Genomic DNA, 21,256 nt, shown 5'->3' on the forward strand with positions numbered 1-21,256 from the left:
AAGGCCCGGTTCCAGTGCCTTCATAGGCTCAGGGTCACCCCAGAAAGGGCATGTGACATTATTGTGGCATGTGTGATTCTCCACAACATTGCCACAATTAGAGGAGAACAATGTCCTACTCAACCAGTGAACGATCCTGACCACCCCGCTGACCCACGAGATGGGAGAGCAGTTAAAGACACAATATGCTTCCATCATTTCTGATTGACCCATCACCTCCCCAGTGTCAAATAAAGACAATATGCCTTTCTTTTTATGAAGTCTTGTTTATGTCCTGCAAGTACAAATGCATTTTCTTTGTTTATGTTGTTCAAACAAGTAAAATCATCCACCTGTGGGCACCTCACCACCTATTGACTGATGTTCCAGCAGTTATATTTTGCTTCTAAATTACATTTGTCAATTTGTTTCTCTATGTACACATTGTACAGCTGTTTCACAGGGAGCTATAGGAACACAAAAAAAATGAATTTCACAGTACCAGGTCTACGTAGTTTCATTGTAGGTCATGGGCCAATGCTGAACAACAGTTCTTACAATCTTACTAATGTAAGTTGTGCTGTGGAGGTGAATGGACCCTCTTCCTCATTGTAATTTCCAGCATTGCTCTACCATATTGAATACTGGCAGTGTTGGGATGGCTGAACAATGTATTTTGTTTTTGCTTAGAAAATTCCACTAACTACTTAAATATATCACATGTTGAATGTAGCCACTGAATGCTGTTTAATTGGTTAGGGTAGGCTAAACAACATCACAATTTCTTGTAATGAAATTATACCTTACTTGTTTGAAGTATATTTTTATATTTAATCTTCAGTTGCTGCCATGTACGTTTTACACACACACACACACACATAAATGTTGAATAAGTGGAACACTCGAGATAAAACTTTTCCTTTTTTTCAATTAATACTCACGCATTGACTCGGTCAGCAATTTTCTGCCACGCCAGCTGACGTTCTTTTGCTGCTGCTACTGTATTGTTGTTTTTCTTAAATATATACTCACATTCTGCAAACGCATTCACAGGTTGAAGCCTTTCTTTCTCCTGTTGCCATGATGAATCATGTTATCTGCGTTCCATTGATGAGGGCGTTTTATCTCCTCATGCAAGTGCTTCACTAAGGGTTAACTTTACCCAGAGTTGATTGAACTAACTGTTGTCATCTGTTCTGAAACCGAAATCTCAAGAGTTTGACAGCTCAGAGTTCGTCAACCCATAGTTCAGGTTTAAACTCAGAGTTTGTTAAACTTGCTTTCTGACCGGGGCCCAGGTTTGAACCTCTCTCTCGCACAGTTTGTGTGTGTATTCTGAATAACAGTCACTAGGAGCAGTGTGTGTGTGTTCACTATATAACCCACACAGGCAGGGCGGTGCTACCCTGCAGTGGAGCTCGAGTGTCCGAGAGATCTAGAAGCAGCAGCTGAACAAAGAGAGAGAAAAAAGAGGGAGAGGTGGAAGACTGATCTTTCGTTTTCTGCCTGTGATTAAAAGGTACAGTCTCTTCGGTTGTGTTTTTCAACGAGGCAGAGTGTGCTATCATAGAGAATGTTGATAATTGCTGTCTGTTTGTATCTGAGACCGGATGTCCATTCTCAGTACAGTAGATGAGTCAGTAGTTTCTGCTTGTAGCTGTGACGAAGGAAAAGCAAGACAGCATTACGTAGACACTGTGAGATCAGATTCCTGCACACTGTTATTCTTATTTATCGAAAAGACCATTTGAGTTTGCTCATAGACTGTTTTTTTGCCAGTTTGGGTAAATTACTATTTTTCTTTTGGCCTGAGGTGATCTTTGGCTGCGGATCTGCCCTGACGTACTGTATCATGGTTGGTTGTCATTCTGACCAATTTAAAATCTATGCAGTGTCCATCTCCATTACCCTCCATTTCAATGCAGGGTCCCGTGTTTATCACGGTTATGCTATCACTTTATTACTGTATTCTCAACATAGCTCATTCTAATATTTCTGCTAATGTACATTGACTGCATTTTAGTTACACACTGTATACAATCTGCATATTAATTTATATACTAGATTCTTGACATGGCTCACTCGAATATACTAAGAATAATATGTACAGCAGTAGATATATCCTGTGTAAATTCATCCTGTGTATATACTGTACGTATAGATTGCATTTGGATTACTGTTACAGTGCTTAATACCCTGTCAGTAGACAGGGTATTAAGTGAGCATTTCTGGGGCTGACTGGGTGCAATGGACCGGTACATTTTGATAAACTGGAATGGAGCACTGATAATGCTGGATTGGGATTTATAAATAACTTTTTCTAAGCACTCAAAGCAGGGCTGAGGGTGTCACACGGCATCAATTTATTTGTGAAATTTTCACTGTTGGGCATAAAAGACTGTAAAAACACCAGGAAATCAGCTCCAAGTGATTTGAAGAAATCTGTTCCCAAGTATTCCCATGCATAATAGAGACACTTTATCGTATGCAAGGTTTGAAATTATTATGTTTCAGTACAACATTATATCCATTTGGGCTTTTAGCAGTCTACAAATGATTTGTAATTATGTTCCCGGCCCCCCGACCATCTGCTCAAGAAAAAAATGATGATCCCTGGTGTAGGTGGTGTGCTGCTCTCCTGTTTTTCATCTCTATTATCGTGAGAACTGTACACATGAAAACAAATGCTTGATGTCAGCTTGCCTGTGTTTTCAGACCAGTGCAGGTAGTCCGTGCAAATGAAATGAGGAGAGGGAGCCACTTTAGACTATGCAATATGAAAGTGACATGTCGTTTTCTTGGAAGTATCCTTTGTAGGCATTTTGAGTGGTATTCAATGGGCAAAAACATATCACAGTGGTCTTCACACGTAATAAAAGGCATCTGAGAAGTAAATTAATTCACAAACATTCATATATTTTTATAAATATTTGAAATGACTGTGTTCATGAATTTGATGATATAATTGTCAAGCCCATTCAAAAGATTAGGGGACAGGACCCGAAAGTAGGATGACATCACTTGCACATCGTATTGAGATACTCCACATTTTTCCTGATCTAGACAGGGAGATAAAACAAAGGATGTAAGATAGCATAGGAGGCCAGTTTACAGTATAATTATTATTTTTCTGGGAGAGGGGAAGGGGTGCTGCATAGGCATTTTCAGTAGGTGGGTAGGGTGGATGAGTTTGGGGCGTGGTACTATGTCTTTTGCTCTGCATCTCAATGGGCATCTGAGCCTTTACATACAGTACCGTGTCACTGGTACTCAGGGTGCGCCTCAGTAGTCTAAAGTGGTTTCATCTCCTCTGCAATGGAACATGAGGAAAGGACACCACTTTGAGATGCACTCTAGTTGTGTAAAGCCATGGTATTATACATCACTGTCCCCACTTTACTCCTCAACCATATGTCCAACTCCTACATCCCATCCCATTCCCTTCCCCATACACCCACAATCTATTCACTACATAGAATGTGCAGTGTACCATACTTGTAGAAGAATGGCTGCACAGTGTTTTCCTGTGAGAATCTCTATCCAGTGAGATCTCCCAGGGCCTAACTCAAAGCCATCTATTCAAAGGACTATGCACAAACTGATCCCAACATAAAAGTTGCCCAGTGCTGGGTACCCAGGCAACCGCTCGCTCTGTGCTCTGTGCCAGGGGCATCCGCAAAGAAGTGGCATACATTCACTGTAGAGGTTTGTATGTGAGAGAGATGAAACAGTACTATTACCTTCCTCCAATGCTGATCTGCACACTCATGAGCGATAACAACATAGCTGGACGACTCGCATAATGACAAAATTGTTGTGAAGATATGGAGAGATACAGTTTTTCACAATTCTTGACATTTAATCCTCGTAAAAATTCCCTGTCTTAGGTCAGTTAGGATCAGCACTTTATTTTAAGAATGTGAAATGTCAGAATAATAGTAGAGAATTATTTATTTCAGCTTTTATTTCTTTCATCACATTCCCAGTGGGTCAGAAGTTCACATACAGTCAATTAGTATTTAGTAGCATTGCCTTTAAATTGTTTAACTTTGGTCAAACGTTTCAGGTAGCCTTCCACAAGCTTCCCACAATAAGTTTGTGTGAATTTTGGCCCATTCCTCCTGACAGAGCTGATGTAACTGAGTCAGGTTTGTAGGCCTCCTTGCTCGCACATGCTTTTTCAGTTCTGCCCAAAAATGTTCTATAGAATTGAGGTCAGGGCTTAAGCCATTTTGCCACAACTTTGGAAGTATGCTTGGGGTCATTGCCCATTTGGAAGATCCATTTGCGACCAAGCTTTAACTTCCTGACTGATGTCTTGAGATGTTGCTTCAATATATCCACATAATTTGTCCCTTCCTCATGATGCCATCTATTTTGTGAAGTGCACCAGTCCTTCCTGCAGCAAAGCACCCCCACAACATGATGCTGCCACCCCCGTGCTTCACGGTTGGGATGGGTTTCTTTGGCTTGCAAGCCTCCCCCTTTTTCCTCCAAACATAACAATGGTCATTATGGCCAAACAGTTCGATTTTTGTTTCATCAGACCAGAGGACATTTCTCCAAAAAGTACGATCTTTGTCCCCATGTGCAGTTGCAAACTGTATTCTGTCTTTTTTATGCCGGTTTTGGCGCCGTGGCTTCTTCCTTGCTGAGCGGCCTTTCAGGTTATGTCGATTTCAGACTCGTTTTACTGTGGATTCCTCCAGCATCTTCACAAGGTCCTTTGCTGTTGTTCTGGGATTGATTTGCACTTTTCGCACCAAGGTACGTTAATCTCTAGGAGACGTAACTCGTCTCCTTCCTGAGTGGCATGACGGCTGCGTGGTCAGATGAATGTGGTACCTTCAGGCATTTGGAAATTGCTCCCAAAGATGAATCAGACTTGTGGTCTACAAGTTTTTTTTTTTCTTCGGTCTTGGCTGATTTTTCCCATGATGTCAAGCAAAGAGGCACTGAGTTTGAAGGTGAGACGTGAACTACATCCACAGGTACACTTCCAATTGACTCAAATGATGTCAATTAGCCTATCATAAGCTTCTAAAGCCACAATATAGTTTTCTGGAATTTTCCAAGCTGTTTAAAGGCAGTCAACTTAGTGTATGTAAACTTCTGACCAACTGGAATTGTGATACAGTAAATTATAAGTGAAATAATCTGTAAACAATTGTTGGAAAAATTACTTCTGTCTTGCACAAAGTAGATGTCCTAACCGACTTGCCAAACCTATAGTTTGTTAACAAGAAATTTGTGGAGTGGGTGAAAAACGAGTTTTAATGACTCCAACCTAAGTGTATGTGAACTTCCGACTTCAACTGTATGTCTCTTTATAAAAAGATGTTGAGTTTTTGACACAAATCAACTCTACTACTTGTCCTGGTCTTGATTTATGTCCGGTAATATGTTCAAGTGCAGCAAAGCGAGATCTAGAAACCAGAGCAGCATTGTAAATTCTTATTTACAATGACGGCCTGCCCCGGCTAGACCTGGACGACGCTGGGCCAATTGTGCGACGCCCTATGGGACACCCAATCAAGGCCAGATGTGATTCAGCCAGGAATCAAACCAGGGACTTTAATGATGCCTCTTGCACTGAGATGCAGTGCCTTAGACCGCTGCACCACTTAGGAGCCCTACAGAACGAACATCAACAACATGCATGTCAGTCTTTCTAAATTGAGGGCTGATGAGATTAACTGTATCTCTTCTAGTTTTATGAGAAATATTACTGTTGTCTGCATAATCAAATGACATTCAGCTCAAACACACATACATTTCCCACAAGACATGCCATCAGGGTCTCATCACCGTCCCCAAGTCCAAAACTAAGTCACTGCAACGCACAGTAAAATGACCTTTAGAAAACGGATTAAACAACATCTCATGGAACGGCGGACACTGTGAGGAGACAAACACACACATACACATAGTTTTAGTTGTGTTGATTGTATTATTTTGTATTGTTTGTATTTTAAATGTGACTATCAGTGTTTTGTTACTTGTCATGTTTTTTTTTTTTGTGGACCCCAGGAATAGTATCAAAATATTTGCTGCAATTCCACACATTTTCCCATAGGCTGGAGGCAAATGTTAGCAGTTTTTAACATGATAACTGATGATCAATGGGCCCGACCCACTGCAGTAATTCGACCATGCTTACATCTAGTTTAGATTGATAGGTTAGCTGGCCGCTAGAGTATCTAAAAATGTTCTGCTGACCTGGGCTAATTGAGTGACTGCTGATGCACAACCACATTTCAAAATTGCACCTTGTATATTCTAACTCTCAACACTAAGTTGAGAACCAAACTGAGTTCCAAAAAAATTGGTCCTTAAGTCTACAAAAGGGGGGCCGCCAGGTTCCCATCCCTGGTCGAGACCAACCTTAGTCTTCAATAATGACCCAAAATGATACGGCTGAGACCTAGTACCTTTTACATGTCAACCTAAATCAAACTGGCTTTATACAAAATAGACAAACTCAATATAATAAGAACCTTCCATATCATAATCATACTATAGACGTAGAAAAGATCTCTAGTAAGCCTCAATGCGGAAAAAGCATGACTCTAAACTGGGACTTCTTTATGCCAAATGTGGCTTTAACGAATCAAGTAGAATTATCCTAACTCTATACTGCAAATCTCATGCTAAAGTGGAAGTAAATGGACAACTATCAAATAAACATAGAAAGGAGAGCAAGACAAGGTTGCCTACTATCCCCACTCCTCATTTCCCTCTACATCGAACCCCTTGCCCAATCCACAAAACAAACTGGACATTAGGGGTGAACAGAACACAAAAAAACTGTATCATATGAAATTTTATTAGTCACATGCGCCGAATACAACAGATGTAGACCTTACAGTGAAATGCTTACTTAAAAGCCCCTAACCAACAATGCAGTTAAAAAAAATATGTATAAGAATAACAAATAAGTGTGTGTGTGTATTTCCCTGTCATGCAGACACTGCCTCCACAGCCACCCCACCAACTCCAGTCATGGCCAGGAATCTACTGAAGAACCCAGCTGGGGAAGGTATAAGAACACATCTGCCTGTCTGTCTGTAGGGATAGATGAAAGCACATTTCCAATAGGCATTCTCCATAGTGCTTTCAGAGGAGTGAATCTCATTTGACTGTTGAGATGGTGTCGGCAGAGAGTGACTCAACACTTTCCTCCCAGAGCAGATGGAATTCTGGGAGCTGACAGAGAATGGCGGAAGCCAATGGCAGGTGGAAGAGATGCCGGGAGACTGTGGCTACAACTTCGGTGATGATGGAGTGACCAAATACTTCAGCACCTCCTTTGAGTGAGTAGCTGAACATGGTCACAAAATGGGGCCTGTGTAGACTGCTGTCCAATTCACAATCCTCCTCTCTGATGTGTGCCATCGTTCATGGTTAAAAAAGGATTTGAGTAGTGCAGGAAATATGGTGGAACCTCCCTTACACCAATCAGCGCTTTTAAAACCATTGTGGGGTGTGTCTCTCTGTGTGTTAGGCTCTGTCTGAAGAGGCAGGTGGTTGACCTAGTGGCAGAGGGCTACGCTCCTGATGACCTCGCTGCCCAGCCAGCTGTCAGTGTGGAAGACTGGTGAGACATAATGCAAACAGACATCCACATATCGTTTAGGACAGCCGTTTCAGTTCAGCTAACACCAGCAAGAAATGTGTGTGTGTGTGTGTATATGTAGGTACAGTGGGAGGACAGACTGTGGGTGCACCTACCAGTTGACAGTGTGTCTGTTGGATGAGAATGAGGAAATTCTTCAGGAATTTAAACCAGAATCAGTCACTCTGGACCCAGATTGTGATGACTGCTCCTGGAAACAGGTATCGTGGGAAAGCTCAAAATAGCATAATATGATCACTTCTCGTCACATCCATTTCTCATTTTTGTCTTATTTCCAGGTGAACCACACTTTCAATGATTACGGTCCTGGCCTGCGCTTCATCTCGTTTGAACATGGAGGACAGGACACCAAGTACTGGGACGGCTGGTTTGGAGTTCGAGTCACTGGGAGCTCTGTTATTGTAGAGACCTGAGAAGGGAAGAGGGTGGCAGGTATGGAAAGGAGGAGCGAGGGAAATTGAGGACAAAAAGGAGGATTTTAGAGGACCAGCAATGCCCTGTGCACCATCCTTACATAGCAGTAAATACAAAGTCAAGCATAAAAATGTATGCCTAAGATACAGTAGTATCCACTCAATAGCTGCTTCAGAAACGTATGGCATGAGCAAGACCTGCAAGCTTGGACCCTTAGTGCTCGATAACACTGTGGAAACCATTATAGTATACAGATGAAATATTTTCCCAGTGGAGCTTTATAAACAGTTATGAATGAGTTATAAATGACTAACACTAAATGAGATTGAGTGAGGGTCTACTAACTGCTACCTATGGACAGATGGTTTGTTCTGGTGGTTTATTTTTTCTAGGTTAAGTGGTGTAAGGGTTCATTGCAGAGTGATCATACATACAGAGGTTGTAACCAATGATTAGAATGGCTGTAACACCTCAGATTAGGAGTGTAACATATGCATTATTTTGATCCGAACTGTATCAAAATCACACTAACCAGGTTCACTTTTCAGGTTATTCACAATGCAAATGAGAGCCAAATAAAGTAAATCAAGGATTTGCCAAGTCTGTTCCTGTATTACATTTAACTTAATATCCATGTAGGTAAATCATAAAGCCGTCATAGCATGTCTTAATTTGCCATAAGATGTACTTCCATTGTAAGAGGAGTGTTGCAATCTGATCTCTCCTTTCAGGATCAACACGCTCACACAGAATCTGTGTGACAGAATCTTGCGTGACATGATGGAGTCATTATGGGAGAAGAGGCATTTCTAGAGCAATGTAAAGCTGTCATCATGAAGGGGCATAGGAGTGATGAGGGGTTACAGAGAAAGGGGTGATAACTGATGCCACGGGCAGATACTACAGAGAAAGAAAGTTTATTCTCGTAAAACATGTCAGAATAATAGTTGTGTTTTATTTCTTTCATCACATTCCCAGTGGGTCAGAAGTTTACATACACTCAATTAGTATTTTGTAGCATTGCCTTTAAATTCTTTAACTTGGGTCAAACGTTTCAGGTAGCCTTCCACAAGTTTCCCACAATAAATTGGTTGAATTCTGGCTCATTCCTCCTGACAGAGCTGGTGTAACTGAGTCAGGTTTGTAGGCCTCATTGCTCGCTTTTTCAGTTCTGCCCACAAATGTTCTATAGGATTGAGGTCAGGGCTTTTATGGCCACTCCAATACCTTGACTTTGTTGTCCTTAAGCCATTTTGCCACAACTTTGGAAGTTTGCTTGGGGTCATTGTCCATTTGGAAGACCCATTTGCGACCAAGCTTTAACTTCCTGACTGATGTCTTGAGATGTTGCTTCAATATATCCAAATAATTTTCCTTCCTTGATGCCATCTATTTTGTGAAGTGCAGTCTCTCCTGCAGCAAAGCATCCCCCCAACATGATGCTGCCACCCCCGTGCTTCACGGTTGGGATGGTGTTCTTCGGCTTGCACGCCTCCCCCTTTTTCCTCCAAACATAAATGGTCATTATGGCCAAACAGTTCTGTTTGTTTCATCAGACCAGAGCACATTTCTCCAAAAAGTACGATCTTTGTCCCCATGTGCAGTTCCAAACTGTATTTTGGCTATTTAATGGTGGTTTTGGAGCAGTGGCTTCTCCCTTGCTGAGCAGCCTTTCAGGTTATGTCGATTTCTACGACTTGTTCTGCTGTAGATATAGATACGTCTACCTGTTCGCCCCAGCATCTTCACAGGGTCCTTTTCTGTTATGGGATTGATTTGCACACCAAAGTATGTTCATCTCTAGGAGACAGAACGCTTCTCCTTCCTGAGCAGTATGACGGCTGCGTGGTCCCACGCTGTGTATACTTGCATACTATTGTTTGTACAGATGAATGTGGTACCTTCAGGTGTTTGGAAATTGCTCCCAAGGGTGAACCAGACTTGTGGAGGTCTACAATTTTTCTGAGGTTTTGGCTTATTTCTTTTGATTTTCCCATGATGTCAAGCAAAGAGGAAATGAGTTTGAAGGTGAGCCTTGAACAACATCCACAGGTACACCTCCAATTTACTCAAATGTCAGTTAGCCTATCGGAAGCTTCTAAACCCTGGCATTTTCTGTAATTTTCCAAACTGTTTAAAGGCAGTCAGTGTTTGTAAACTTCTGACCAACTGGAATTGTCATGCAGATTATTTCACTTAACTCACTGTCTAAACAATTGTTGGAAAAATGACTTGTCATGCAAAGTAGATATCCTAACCGACTTGCCAAAACTATAGTTTATTAACAAGACATTTGTGGAGTGGTTGGAAAATGAGTTTCTCTAACCTATGTAAACTTCAACTGTAGGAAAGACAGGGGATGGGTGTTTTTGATATGATCATGCACATTGCTGGCTGTCAATAGCAGTTCTGTTATGCTCACTTCTTGGGGCAGGTATCGTTTCAGTCTCAGACAAGTCTAAGTCTTAAACACATTAAGGAGTCAAGTGTTAGTTGTGTAGATATATCTAGTTATATTTAAATTGGTTGGAATCAAACACCCATAGCACATTTTCAAATCATAAGATTTATTAAAACCATGCTTTAAAAACAGAACGACAGTGTATCAAACATGAACCAACAGAACAATAAAAGGTGGTAGGCCTACAGTTAAGATTGTCACTATAACGGTGTGGAAGTGGACAGCTTAAACTAGGATACAGTAATTGACAGAACTGTATCAGTGACATTAGCCTGTTTTATACAGATTGCTGTATAGCCCTAGTACAAACAATAGGCTAGTCTACAAATGTGTTTAAAACCAAGCAGTAACCATAAGCACCATTAATTGACATACTGTAGATTATGAGAGTTAGATGGAAGAATATTATAATTTGCACTGTGGACATTCACTTTAGGACTCCACAAAAGATGAATATTAAATCTTTAAATCTTGGTCATGATTTGTCTTTTAGGCAATACGGGGAGAAGGGTGATGTTAAGCTTTGGCTTGGAGTGGAAAAGTGGTAGCACCTCAGATCCATAACATCCATATTTATGAATAGATTACACCAACGCGTGGGCATATCTAGTCCTGTAGGGGTGCAAATAAGCCTGGCCATCCCATGTGGCCCTCTGGGACTGGAACTGAACACCTCTTCATTACACAGTCCTTCTCTGTATATAAACTCAGCAAAAAAAAGAAATGTCCCCTTTTCAGGACCCTGTCTTCAAAGATAATTCGGAAATATCTTCACAGATCTTCATTGTAAAGGGTTTAAACACTGTTTCCCATGCTTGTTCAATGAACCATAAACAATTAATGAACATACACCTGTGGAACGGTCGTTAAGACCCTAACATGTTACAGACGGTAGGCAATTAAGGTCACAGTTATGAAAACTTAGGACACTAAAGAGGCCTTTCTACGGACTCTGACAAACACCAAAAGAAAGATGCCCAGGCATGCTGCAAGGAGGCATGAGGACTGCAGATGTGGCCAGGGCAATAAATTGCAATGTCCGTACTGTGAGACACCCAAGACAGTACGGACAGCTGATCGTCCTCGCAGTTTCAGACCACGTGTAATGTCACCTGCACAGGATCGGTACATCCAAACATCACACGGCACGGGGCGGCAGCGTAGCCTAGTGGTTAGAGCGTTGGACTAGTAACCGGAAGGTTGCAAGTTCAAACCCCCGAGCTGACAAGGTACAAATCTGTCGTTCTGCCCCTGAACAGGCAGTTAACCCACTGTTCCCAGGCCGTCATTGAAAATAAGAATGTGTTCTTAACTAACTTGCCTAATTTAAAAAAAATAAAACACCTGTGGGACAGGTACAGGATGACAACAACTGCCTGAGTTACACCAGGAATCCACCATCAGTGCTCAGACTGTCTGCAATAGGCTGAGAGTCTTGATTGAGGGCTCGTAGGCCTGTTGTAGTAAGGCAGGTCCTCACCAGACATCACCGGCAACAACGTCGCCTATGGGCACAAACCCACCGTCGCTGGACCAGACAGGACTGGAAAAAAGTGCTCTTCACTGACGAGTCGCGGTTTTGTCTCACCAGGGGTGGTGGTCGGAGGAATGAGTGTTACACCGAGGCCTGTACTCTGGAGCGGGATCGATTTGGAGGTGGAGGGTCTGGGGTGGTGTGTCACAGCATCATGGGACTGAGTTTGTTGTCATTACAGGCAATCGCAACGCTGTGCGTTTCAGGGAAGACAACCTCCTCCCTTGTGTGGTACCATTCCTGCAGGCTCATCCTGACATGACCCTCCAGCATGACAACCATACTGCTCGTTGATTTCCTGCAAAACAGGAATGTCAGTGTTCTGCCATGGCCAGCAAAGAGCCCGGATATCAATCCCATTGAGCATGTCTGGGACCTGTTGGATCAGAGGGTGACGGCTAGGTCCATTCCACCCAGAAATGTCCGTGCCTTGGTGGAAGCGTGGGGTAACATCTCACAGCAAGAACTGGCAAATCTGGTGCAGTCCATGAGGATGAGATGTACTGCAGTACTTAATGCAGCTGGTGGCCACACCAGATACGGACTGTTACTTTTGATTTTGACCCCCCTCCTTTGTTCAGGTACACATTTTTCCATTTTTGTTAGTCACATGTCTGTGGAATTTGTTTAGTTTATGTCTCAGTTGTTGAATCTTGTTATGTTCATACAAATATTTAAACATGTTAAGTTTGCTGAAAATAAGCACAGTTGACAGAGGGGACATTTTTTTGTTGTTGCTGAGTTTAGAATATGCCAATAATCTTGTCTTGTTACATTCACAATGCAACGCATGTCCACTTATGACAACTTATGGAGCATGTTGATAACCAATGGCTGTATCCCCAGAGTGTTTGAGTCTGTCTGTGTGTTATTGTCCTTACACTCCATGCACTAAAAAACTGTTTTGACTGGCGCAGTGACAACATTGCACATACCAGAACACACAACCGTTTCAGCGCGTGAGGACAGGAGAGGCAGGAGAGGCACACCACCAGGGATCCACATGATTCTTATCATGTCTGTGGCGACCACTACATAACAAGACCAGGATGGAAATATCCCTCAGCAAATGATTCACAGTTAGTGCTAAACGATAAGTGCGTTGAGGTCGTTTCATGTTCGGTTTGATTATTTAAAAAAATAAAGGTTTTGGATTTCGGTTTTGATTATTTGGGTTGAATGCTGTAATACAGAATAAAACAATGAATCAAAGTCTCATGATGGTAGTAACTGCTCATTGCTGCTTATCACTTATTAACCATTTATTCACATTTCAGTTGTGTATGTTACATTTGTTTTATGACTTATTTCATTCCAAGTCAACAGCTCATCTCTATAGAGCTGCTGCATATGCTTTGACAAAATCTATATTTTGTAGTTCTTCAAAGTAAATAAGGCAGACTTTTATGACTGCTGAATACCAACTATCAATCACTTAGAATAGATTTTTTTATTTTCAGGTAGAGATACCTCGAAGTAACAACTGCTCTCTATATCCCCCTCATGATTGTGCATTATTCTGCCTCTTTTGTAGCAGGCATAAAAGAATGGCCGTACAAGTAAATGCGCAATGGATAATGGTCATTGTAGTTAATTACGTTTTAAGCGCAAAACTAAGTAGAATATTGGTCTGTTGGAAACTACAACTCCCTACTATATTGCACAGTTCAAACAGGATCTGATTTATCTCTAGAGAAATTGTGCAATGTGCACAGAAAACAAAATAATGGAATTCAAATAATTGAACCCAAGTAGGTCAATTTGTTGTTTAAAAAAAGTAAAATAAATTACCCCTCGGTTAATCGCTCAGCAATCTTCACAGTTCAACGTGTCTGTATGATATGTAAGAAATACTCTTGTTTTACTGGTTGAGACTGTAGTTGAACTGTGGGTCAGGGCTGCTGAAGGTTAGGGTTTATGGTCCTGGGTTGCCATTGGGAGGTTGTCAGTCACTCTCCCTGGGATTGCATCTGCTTACAGAAGGCCTCAAACTGCTGCTGCTCCAGCTCTGTCATCACCTTATTCAGGGCGTAGATCTAAAATACACACAACAATGAAGATCAGCCAACTAGCAGTGTCATTTGACCTCTCTGCAAAAGCTTGGAATTGCAGCCAGTTATAGCCTGTGTACTGTCGAATGACATGTTTGACAGACGTGGGAAAATACTGACCATTTAACCAACTCTTGTCAGTTAGCTAGTTTGAAAGAAACTGCCACCCAAGCAAGCCATTGTTGTGACTTTACCTCTGCCCGTTGTCGTTGTTTCAGTTCCTGCTGGGCGGATTTCTGCTTGGCCCTGTCGCCGCGAGTAGGAGTGGAGTTCAACTTCACTTTGTCTTTGCGACAGGTGGGCTCCATGGTTACTGACTGACAGCCACCACAGCGCAACGACTCGACCTGAAGTAAGATTGAAAGCATAATCAAAGTAATCACGTGAACATTTGAACAAATAACTAATGGACAGTGCGATCAACAATTCATACTACTGTGTCCACAAACAAACACGGTAAGCTGCCATCTTTGCTACCTAACCTAGCTAAATGTGCTACTGTAGCTAGCATTCCACTTCTAACGTTGGCAACTAACGTTAGTCAGAGAGCACTTAAACTCGCCAGCTAGCTAGCCACAGCTTTAGCACAAAAACATAAACACAGACAATCAAATGACGTTTATTTGAAAGGTATCTGGTATTAAAAACACTTACGTTCAATAAGAGCTCAGATTGTCAACACAGAAAGTGCAGACAACAACAGTCGCCTGTTCAAACACTGAGGTGAAAAACAGCTGTTTGGAAGGAAACTGTGTGTAACCAGAAAATAACCCCGGAATGGTTCAGTCATAACACGTACCAACGTTGGTTCCTACCTGAGATAGCTGTTATTTCCATTCAAGTGAACGGCAAAATAACGTCAGTATTTAGTTTTATTTATTCACATTAGAATAAACTTAACGTATCCAGTTTTTAATCACAAATCTAATGTGTTGTTGCAGTTTATACCAGAGGACAAAAGTCTATACAGATTACTAATAATCGACCAAAAGATGTCGCTCTTGCCCCACTGATAAAACAGTAATACAGTATTGAACATAACATATCAAATTTTATAGGTTACCTTAGTTTATTTGGGTGAAAGTGGATGTCACACGTACATACATACATACATACATACATACATACATACATACATACATACATACATACATACATACATACATACATACATACATACAGTAGCTGCCAAAATAATGGAAAGACTTGAGTAAATGAGAGATACAAAATATATTGAAAACAGATGCTTCCACACATGTGTGGTTCCCAAGTTAATTAAGCAGTTAACGTCCCATTATGCTTAGGGTCATGTATAAAAATGCTGGGCAGGTCAACATTTTGGCTACGCACCTATAGGATGAGAATGTCCCCAGCCACAGGGCACAAGTGGTCACTGAATGGTTTGACGAGCATGAAAACAATGTAAGGCATATGCCATGGCTGTATCAATCACCATATCTCAACCCAACCCAATACTGAGACGTCATTTTCCACCACTATCAACCAAACACCAAATGATGTAATTTCTGGTGGAAGAATGTTGTTGTATCACTCCAATAGAGTTCCAGACACTGGCTTGTGGTGGCCCAACACCCTATTAAGACACTTGATGTTTTCCTCTATTTTGGCAGTTTCAGTGTGTATATATATACACATACACACACTGAGTGTACAAAACATTAGGAACACCTTCCAATTTTTGCGCTCAGAATAGCCTCAATTCATCAGGGCATGGACTACAAGATGTCAAAAGCGTTCCACAGGGATGCTGGCCAATGCTTTCCACAGTTGTGTCAAGTTGGCTGGATGTCCTTTGGGTGGTAGACCATTCTTGATACACAAGTGAAACTTTTGAGTGGGGGAAAACCCAGCAGCGTTGCAGATTCAATTATTTCAAGGCTTAAAAATAATTCTTTAACCTGTCTTCTCCCCTTCATCTACACTGATTGAAGTGGATTTAACAGGTGACAACAATAAGAGATCATAGCTTTTACCTGGATTATCCTGGTCAGTCTATGTCAGGGCTGCCCAACCCTCTTCCTGGAGATCTACTGTCCTGTTGGTTTTCGGTCCAACCCTAATTTATCATATCTGATTCAGCTAGTTCAGGTCTTGTTGAGCAGCTAATTTCGTAGAATCAGGTGTGTTAAATTAGGGTTGGACTGAAAACCAACAGGACTGTAGATCTCCAGGAAGAGGGTTGAACTGAAAACCAAAAAGAGGGTAGATCTCCAGGAAGAGGGTTGGGCAGCCCTGGTCTATGTCATGGAAAGAGCATATGTTCCTAATGTTTTGTACACTCACAAAACTCGGTTTCACGCTGTGAAATATTTTACAGTTCACAGATCACCTCATCCACAGCTCTGTACATCTGTGGTGTGGATGCCTGTGAGTATTAGGAGGAGAAAGCTGCAGGCCTCTATGTGGATATTTGTTTTCTCTATTCGATTATATTCTTCCTTCCAGATGCATGTGAAAGTTAAGCATCAACTATACATTTTTTATGAGTGTGTGATCAGTGAAGTGAGGAATGTGGATAGGAGAGATTATGTGAACAATCAGATACTGTAGCTTCTTCCTGATGCTGTTTAATGCCTTACTGAACTTAGCTTTGATTACCTAGGTGACATCATTCAATAACTTAATTTGGGGGCTGTTTTGTAGGTGTTTATCTTTGTGAAGAAGGAGGAGATGAGTGTGTGGATGTGTGTGTACACGTAAATATGTGTTTAATCGGAGAGTGGCTTGACTGAGAGTATGTCTCAGGCTGGGAGCCTTTGTTATCCCTGGAGATTCAATGTGTTCATGAGTCTACTGTCACCACGGAGAAGGGCATACTCACATATAAACCCCCACAGACCACCCAGACCCACCTGTCTTACACACACACACACACACACACACACACACACACACACACACACACACACACACACACACACACACACACACACACACACACACACACACACACACACACACACACACACACACACACACACACACACACACACACACACACAGGGGTGGCCCAGTATATGTTCATCACCATGGCAACACGAACATCCATTACTGTATAGAACAGAATAACACCAAGACACTGAGTCTTGTGGGAGAATATTCTGAGAACACATGTCTCTTCATAAATGTCCACGTAGAATTGATGATATCACTGACAGTATGGCTGGGGGGGTTGTGTGTGTTTTGTAGCGAACCTATAGAAGTTGGTATGTGTGTCCTCTTGCAAGGCTGTGTTGGTGAGATTTATCACGCCGCATTCCCATGGAAGTCCAATGGAATTCTGATGGCATTCCGATGGTTTACCTGGATCCCCAAACTCAAGAGAATGCTCACCCTGGAATAATACAATATCCTGAAAGGAACAACTGATCCCAAACACATACACAAGCGCACACACACGCAGTGGGATTCTTTTGGTAGAAATGTGGAGGAGTGAGTAAGTAAAGAGGAAAAGAGAGGAGGGGTAGAGAGGAAGAGGGAGGAAGGGTAAAGAGGAGAGGTAAAGAGAGGAGGTAAACAGAAGAGGTAGTGTGAGATGAGGTGGAAAGAGGAGAGATGTATAGAGGACGGAGGTGGAGAGGCGAGGTAGAGAAGGGGTATTATGGGGTGAGGAGCAGAGGAGGGGTAGATAAATGAAAGGTATGGAGGAGGAGGGTATAGGGGTGTGACTCTGTTAGGAGCTTTGTTGATCTATATCAAATTCAGGGAAAGCGTCACTCTGACGGCTCTTTCACACGACCTCCACAGCCACCTTCCCCCATCCACATACACTGCCTTACCACAGCCTCCCAAGCCTGCCAGTCTGCTCTGATGCCAACACACACATACACAAGCAAGCACATACAGATGTAGGATCTTAATTTGAGTGAGTTTGCTACAGCAGGAAAATAATCCTGCAGTAACAGGAAATGTGAATTATTATGTGGATTATATATCATGGAGATTTTTGTAGAGGTTTATACATTTTGAAACTTCAAATACACTACAAGTTTGCATTTCCTGCTTTGCAATCTGTAGGTATACGTACACATGCTGTCATTCAGCACAACACACACTCAGTCCATCAATCCTAAAAATAACTTACTGGGTTGACTGTGCCTAAAATAACTTTCTAACTGAGCCTCTCTCTCTCTCATGCATGCACATAGACACGGAGTTGCTCCCTCTCCACACCTGCCCCACGAACAGAGCGAGATGTGTCACCATCACAAACAGTCCAGCACCAGCCGGCAGGAAATGGGTTAGGAACGACCTCACGAGCCGGGGTCAGCTCGCTTCTGCCAGCTCTGTCAGGGTGGATATTAGACTGCATTGCCACACACACACACACACACACACACACACACACACACACACACACACACACACACACACACACACACACACACACACACACACACACACACACACATTCTCTCATATACTGTCAGTATATTTTCTCTCTCTCTCTCTCTCACTCACTCACTCACTCACTCACTCACTCACTCACTCACTCACTCACTCACTCACTCACTCACTCACTCACTCACTCACTCACTCACTCACTCACACACTCACACACACACACACACACACACACACACACACACACACACACACACACACACACACACACACACACACACACACACACACACACACACACACACACACACACACACACACACACACACACACACACACACACACACACACACACACACACACACACCCCTGTCAGTAATGATCAGATTTGATAAACACAGAGGGACATACAGCTCATGGGAAACCCAGGGTGGAGTGTGAACATACGTACAAGCATTCAAAGACACTAATGTTAATGTAACTTACCACAGGTGGTTCAGAGATGCTTACGCGATAACAACCTCTCGTGTTGTCTGAAAACTTGTGTGTGCTCCCCTAGCTAATGCCTAGGTTTAAGCTCAGCAAGGTAGGCTAGCACAGTCATGTTGCAGATGAGCCAGGTTCGATATTTGGTAGGTGAATGGTATTCATTTACAATGCAAGAGATGATTCTGGATCGAGAGGTTGTATTTACAAAAATATACACATGGTGGAAATAAAATCGATAATTGATCACATTGATATTGCGCCTTTCCAGATGCTCTAAGCGATGTAAGGGGGGGAAATTCACCACATCCACCACCAATGTGTAGCACCCACTTGGGTGATGCACAGCAACCATTTGTACCAGAACACTCACCACACATCAGCTATCAGGAAGAGAGGTGAGGAGTAATATAAGACAATTAGGAGTGATGGGGATGATTAGGTGGCCATGATGGAAATGGGGAAAGGTTGAGAATTTAGCCAGGACAGCAGTGTTGTTGGTCCGATCGTGTGGGAATGGTGCTTTGCTCTGGCTGCAGCTAGACAGTTGTTTCTGTTCTGGCAGTTGTCTACTGCTGTAATGGCTTTCGAGTGCCAGGTTGATCGGGAGGAGGTGATGGCTGTGAGTTGGTTGGGCTGAATATTGCAGAACTTAAGGTTTAAGGTTGTCTTTGAAGCGCTTTTTGGGTTGGCTTCCGGTGCCCATGCTGTAGCTCGCCAAAGAAGATCCTTCTTGGGAGACGGTGTTGGGGCATCCTGATGGTGTGGTTGGTCTATCGGAGCTGTGCCTTAATGATCGTAGCCTCAATGCTGGTGTTGTTAGCTATCTGCAGTACCTCCCAGGTTGGATACCTTGTCTTGCCACCAGATACCCATAATAGATCTTAGAGATTGTGTGTGGAATATATTCAGCTGCTTGACATGAAGTTGGCTTTAAGTTTCACAGCCATATAGCAGGGTTGTGATCACTACAGTATGATAGATTTTCATCTCTGTGGAAAGAGTGAGGGTGTATGGTTAAGTATCCTGTTCCTCTGCCTTCCCAATGACTGGCTTGCTTTCTGGAATCTGTTTATTATTTATTATTTGAGTGAGCCGTCCTTGGAGATGGTGCTCCCCAGATACTGTATGTGAAGTGGTCTACATTCTGGAGCTCAGATCTACTGAGGTGGATGCTGGGGCCACTGGGTTGGACAGGGGTGATAGTTGACTGAGGACTACAGTTTTTTCCAAGCTGATGGTAAAACCAAAACTCTTGCAAGCTTTATCAAAGCAGTCTGCCGAAGACTGGAGGTCTACCCCTGTGTGCACGAGGAGGGCACAGTATTTGGTGAAGAGGTTCTCACGTTAAAGATGTTCTTGTATTTTGGTTTTTGCTCAAAGCCCGCACAGGTTGTAGATTGAACCATCATCCCTGTATCTGATGTAGATTCCTTCTTTGAGGTCCTTAGAAGCGTGGATGAGGACGGCAGTGAAAAACATGTTCAAGAGCACCGGGCCCAAGATACATCCTTGCTTGATACTGTTGGAGATGGGAAGGCTTCAGAGATGTCACCACCACAGCGGATCTGGCCTTGCATTCAATGGAGCTGAGTAATAAACAGAGCGGTTTCTGTTTTCTTCCTAGAATTGTGACTCACTTTTTAATGGTTTAAGCTACAAAATATTTTGACCCCAAATGTGTCTTCTGTTTCCCTCAGAACCCCTTAGAGCGGAGTGGACAGGACCAGGCAGTAAGAAGAACATTATCAATGATGATGCTCTTTTCTACACAGAAGATCATTCATTCATTGCCTAATGTTTTCCTGAACTTCCCAATACCTTTCTGATGCATTTTAAGCCATACTTCCTTCATATTGAAATATTATTACAAATCAGTCTAAAACTATTTTTGACACAGAGGGGTTAGTTCGTAAGCCAAACCGTTTGGACACTACAGACGTTATCTGCTGTATCTCGGCCACCTTCCATCACAGATGGGGAAGGCCGCAGTTGGCAGATGTGGAGAAGCAGCCCATTCAAAATAACAGAAATCTCTGGCTTAAACAGATGGATTTTGACGAGGACTTTCTTTATTATGCTGACTACGTGAAAAAAATCGCTCTGTGCCCTTGAGCAAGGCACTTAACCCTAATTGCTCCTTTAAGTTGCTCTGGATAAGAACGTCTGTTAAATTACAAAAATGTAAAATTATTGGCCCTCGCTTCATACTCGTCGCCAAACCCACTGGCTCCATGTCATCTACAAGACCCTGCTTGGTAAAGTCCCCCCTTATCTCAGCTTGCTGGTCACCATAGCATCTCCCACCTGTAGCACACGCTCCAGCAGGT

At 42.4% G+C, this 21,256-nt stretch overlaps 3 protein-coding genes across 5 annotated transcripts in view; 2 read left to right on the forward strand and 1 right to left on the reverse strand.

Moving 5' to 3' along the window:
* LOC118400238 (dnaJ homolog subfamily C member 11) overlaps positions 1-21,256 on the forward strand; it is a 288,373-nt gene that overhangs the window by 29,329 nt on the left and 237,788 nt on the right. The window lies entirely within an intron of this gene.
* Positions 1,336-8,623, forward strand: fbxo2 (F-box protein 2). Its single transcript, XM_035796902.2, has 6 exons — positions 1,336-1,498; positions 6,947-7,018; positions 7,166-7,292; positions 7,484-7,576; positions 7,677-7,815; positions 7,894-8,623. Exons 2-6 carry the CDS (start codon positions 6,982-6,984, stop codon positions 8,026-8,028), a joined length of 531 nt encoding a protein of 176 aa, XP_035652795.1. The 5' UTR covers positions 1,336-1,498; positions 6,947-6,981; the 3' UTR covers positions 8,029-8,623.
* Positions 10,576-16,137, reverse strand: svbp (small vasohibin binding protein). 2 transcript variants are annotated; one of them, XM_052473467.1, is made up of 3 exons: positions 16,070-16,137; positions 14,270-14,422; positions 10,576-14,060 (listed from the first exon to the last, which is right to left on the reverse strand). In XM_052473467.1, the coding sequence occupies exons 2-3, from the start codon at positions 14,381-14,383 to the stop codon at positions 13,974-13,976; spliced, it is 201 nt and encodes a 66-aa protein (XP_052329427.1). In that variant the 5' UTR covers positions 14,384-14,422; positions 16,070-16,137; the 3' UTR covers positions 10,576-13,973. The 2 variants fall into 2 exon arrangements, with proteins under 2 accessions (XP_052329427.1, XP_035652796.1); XM_035796903.2 differs by lacking the exon at positions 16,070-16,137 and adding an exon at positions 14,730-14,867.

The sequence above is a fragment of the Oncorhynchus keta genome, chromosome 21 (genome assembly GCF_023373465.1).
Source record: "Oncorhynchus keta strain PuntledgeMale-10-30-2019 chromosome 21, Oket_V2, whole genome shotgun sequence".
Classification (NCBI taxonomy): domain Eukaryota; kingdom Metazoa; phylum Chordata; class Actinopteri; order Salmoniformes; family Salmonidae; genus Oncorhynchus; species Oncorhynchus keta.

Bases quoted from the DNA above. Each gene is read 5' to 3' on its own strand.
- fbxo2 (XM_035796902.2), top strand. From the start codon at position 6,982: ATGGCCAGGAATCTACTGAAGAACCCAGCTGGGGAAG. The intron at 7,019-7,165 runs GTATAAGAACAC...CTTTCCTCCCAG, and splicing joins GAAGAACCCAGCTGGGGAAG to AGCAGATGGAATTCTGGGAG. The intron at 7,293-7,483 runs GTGAGTAGCTGA...TCTGTGTGTTAG, and splicing joins TACTTCAGCACCTCCTTTGA to GCTCTGTCTGAAGAGGCAGG.
- svbp (XM_052473467.1), bottom strand. From the start codon at position 14,383: ATGGAGCCCACCTGTCGCAAAGACAAAGTGAAGTTGAACTCCACTCCT. The intron at 14,061-14,269 runs GTAAAGTCACAA...TGTGTATTTTAG, and splicing joins AACAACGACAACGGGCAGAG to ATCTACGCCCTGAATAAGGT.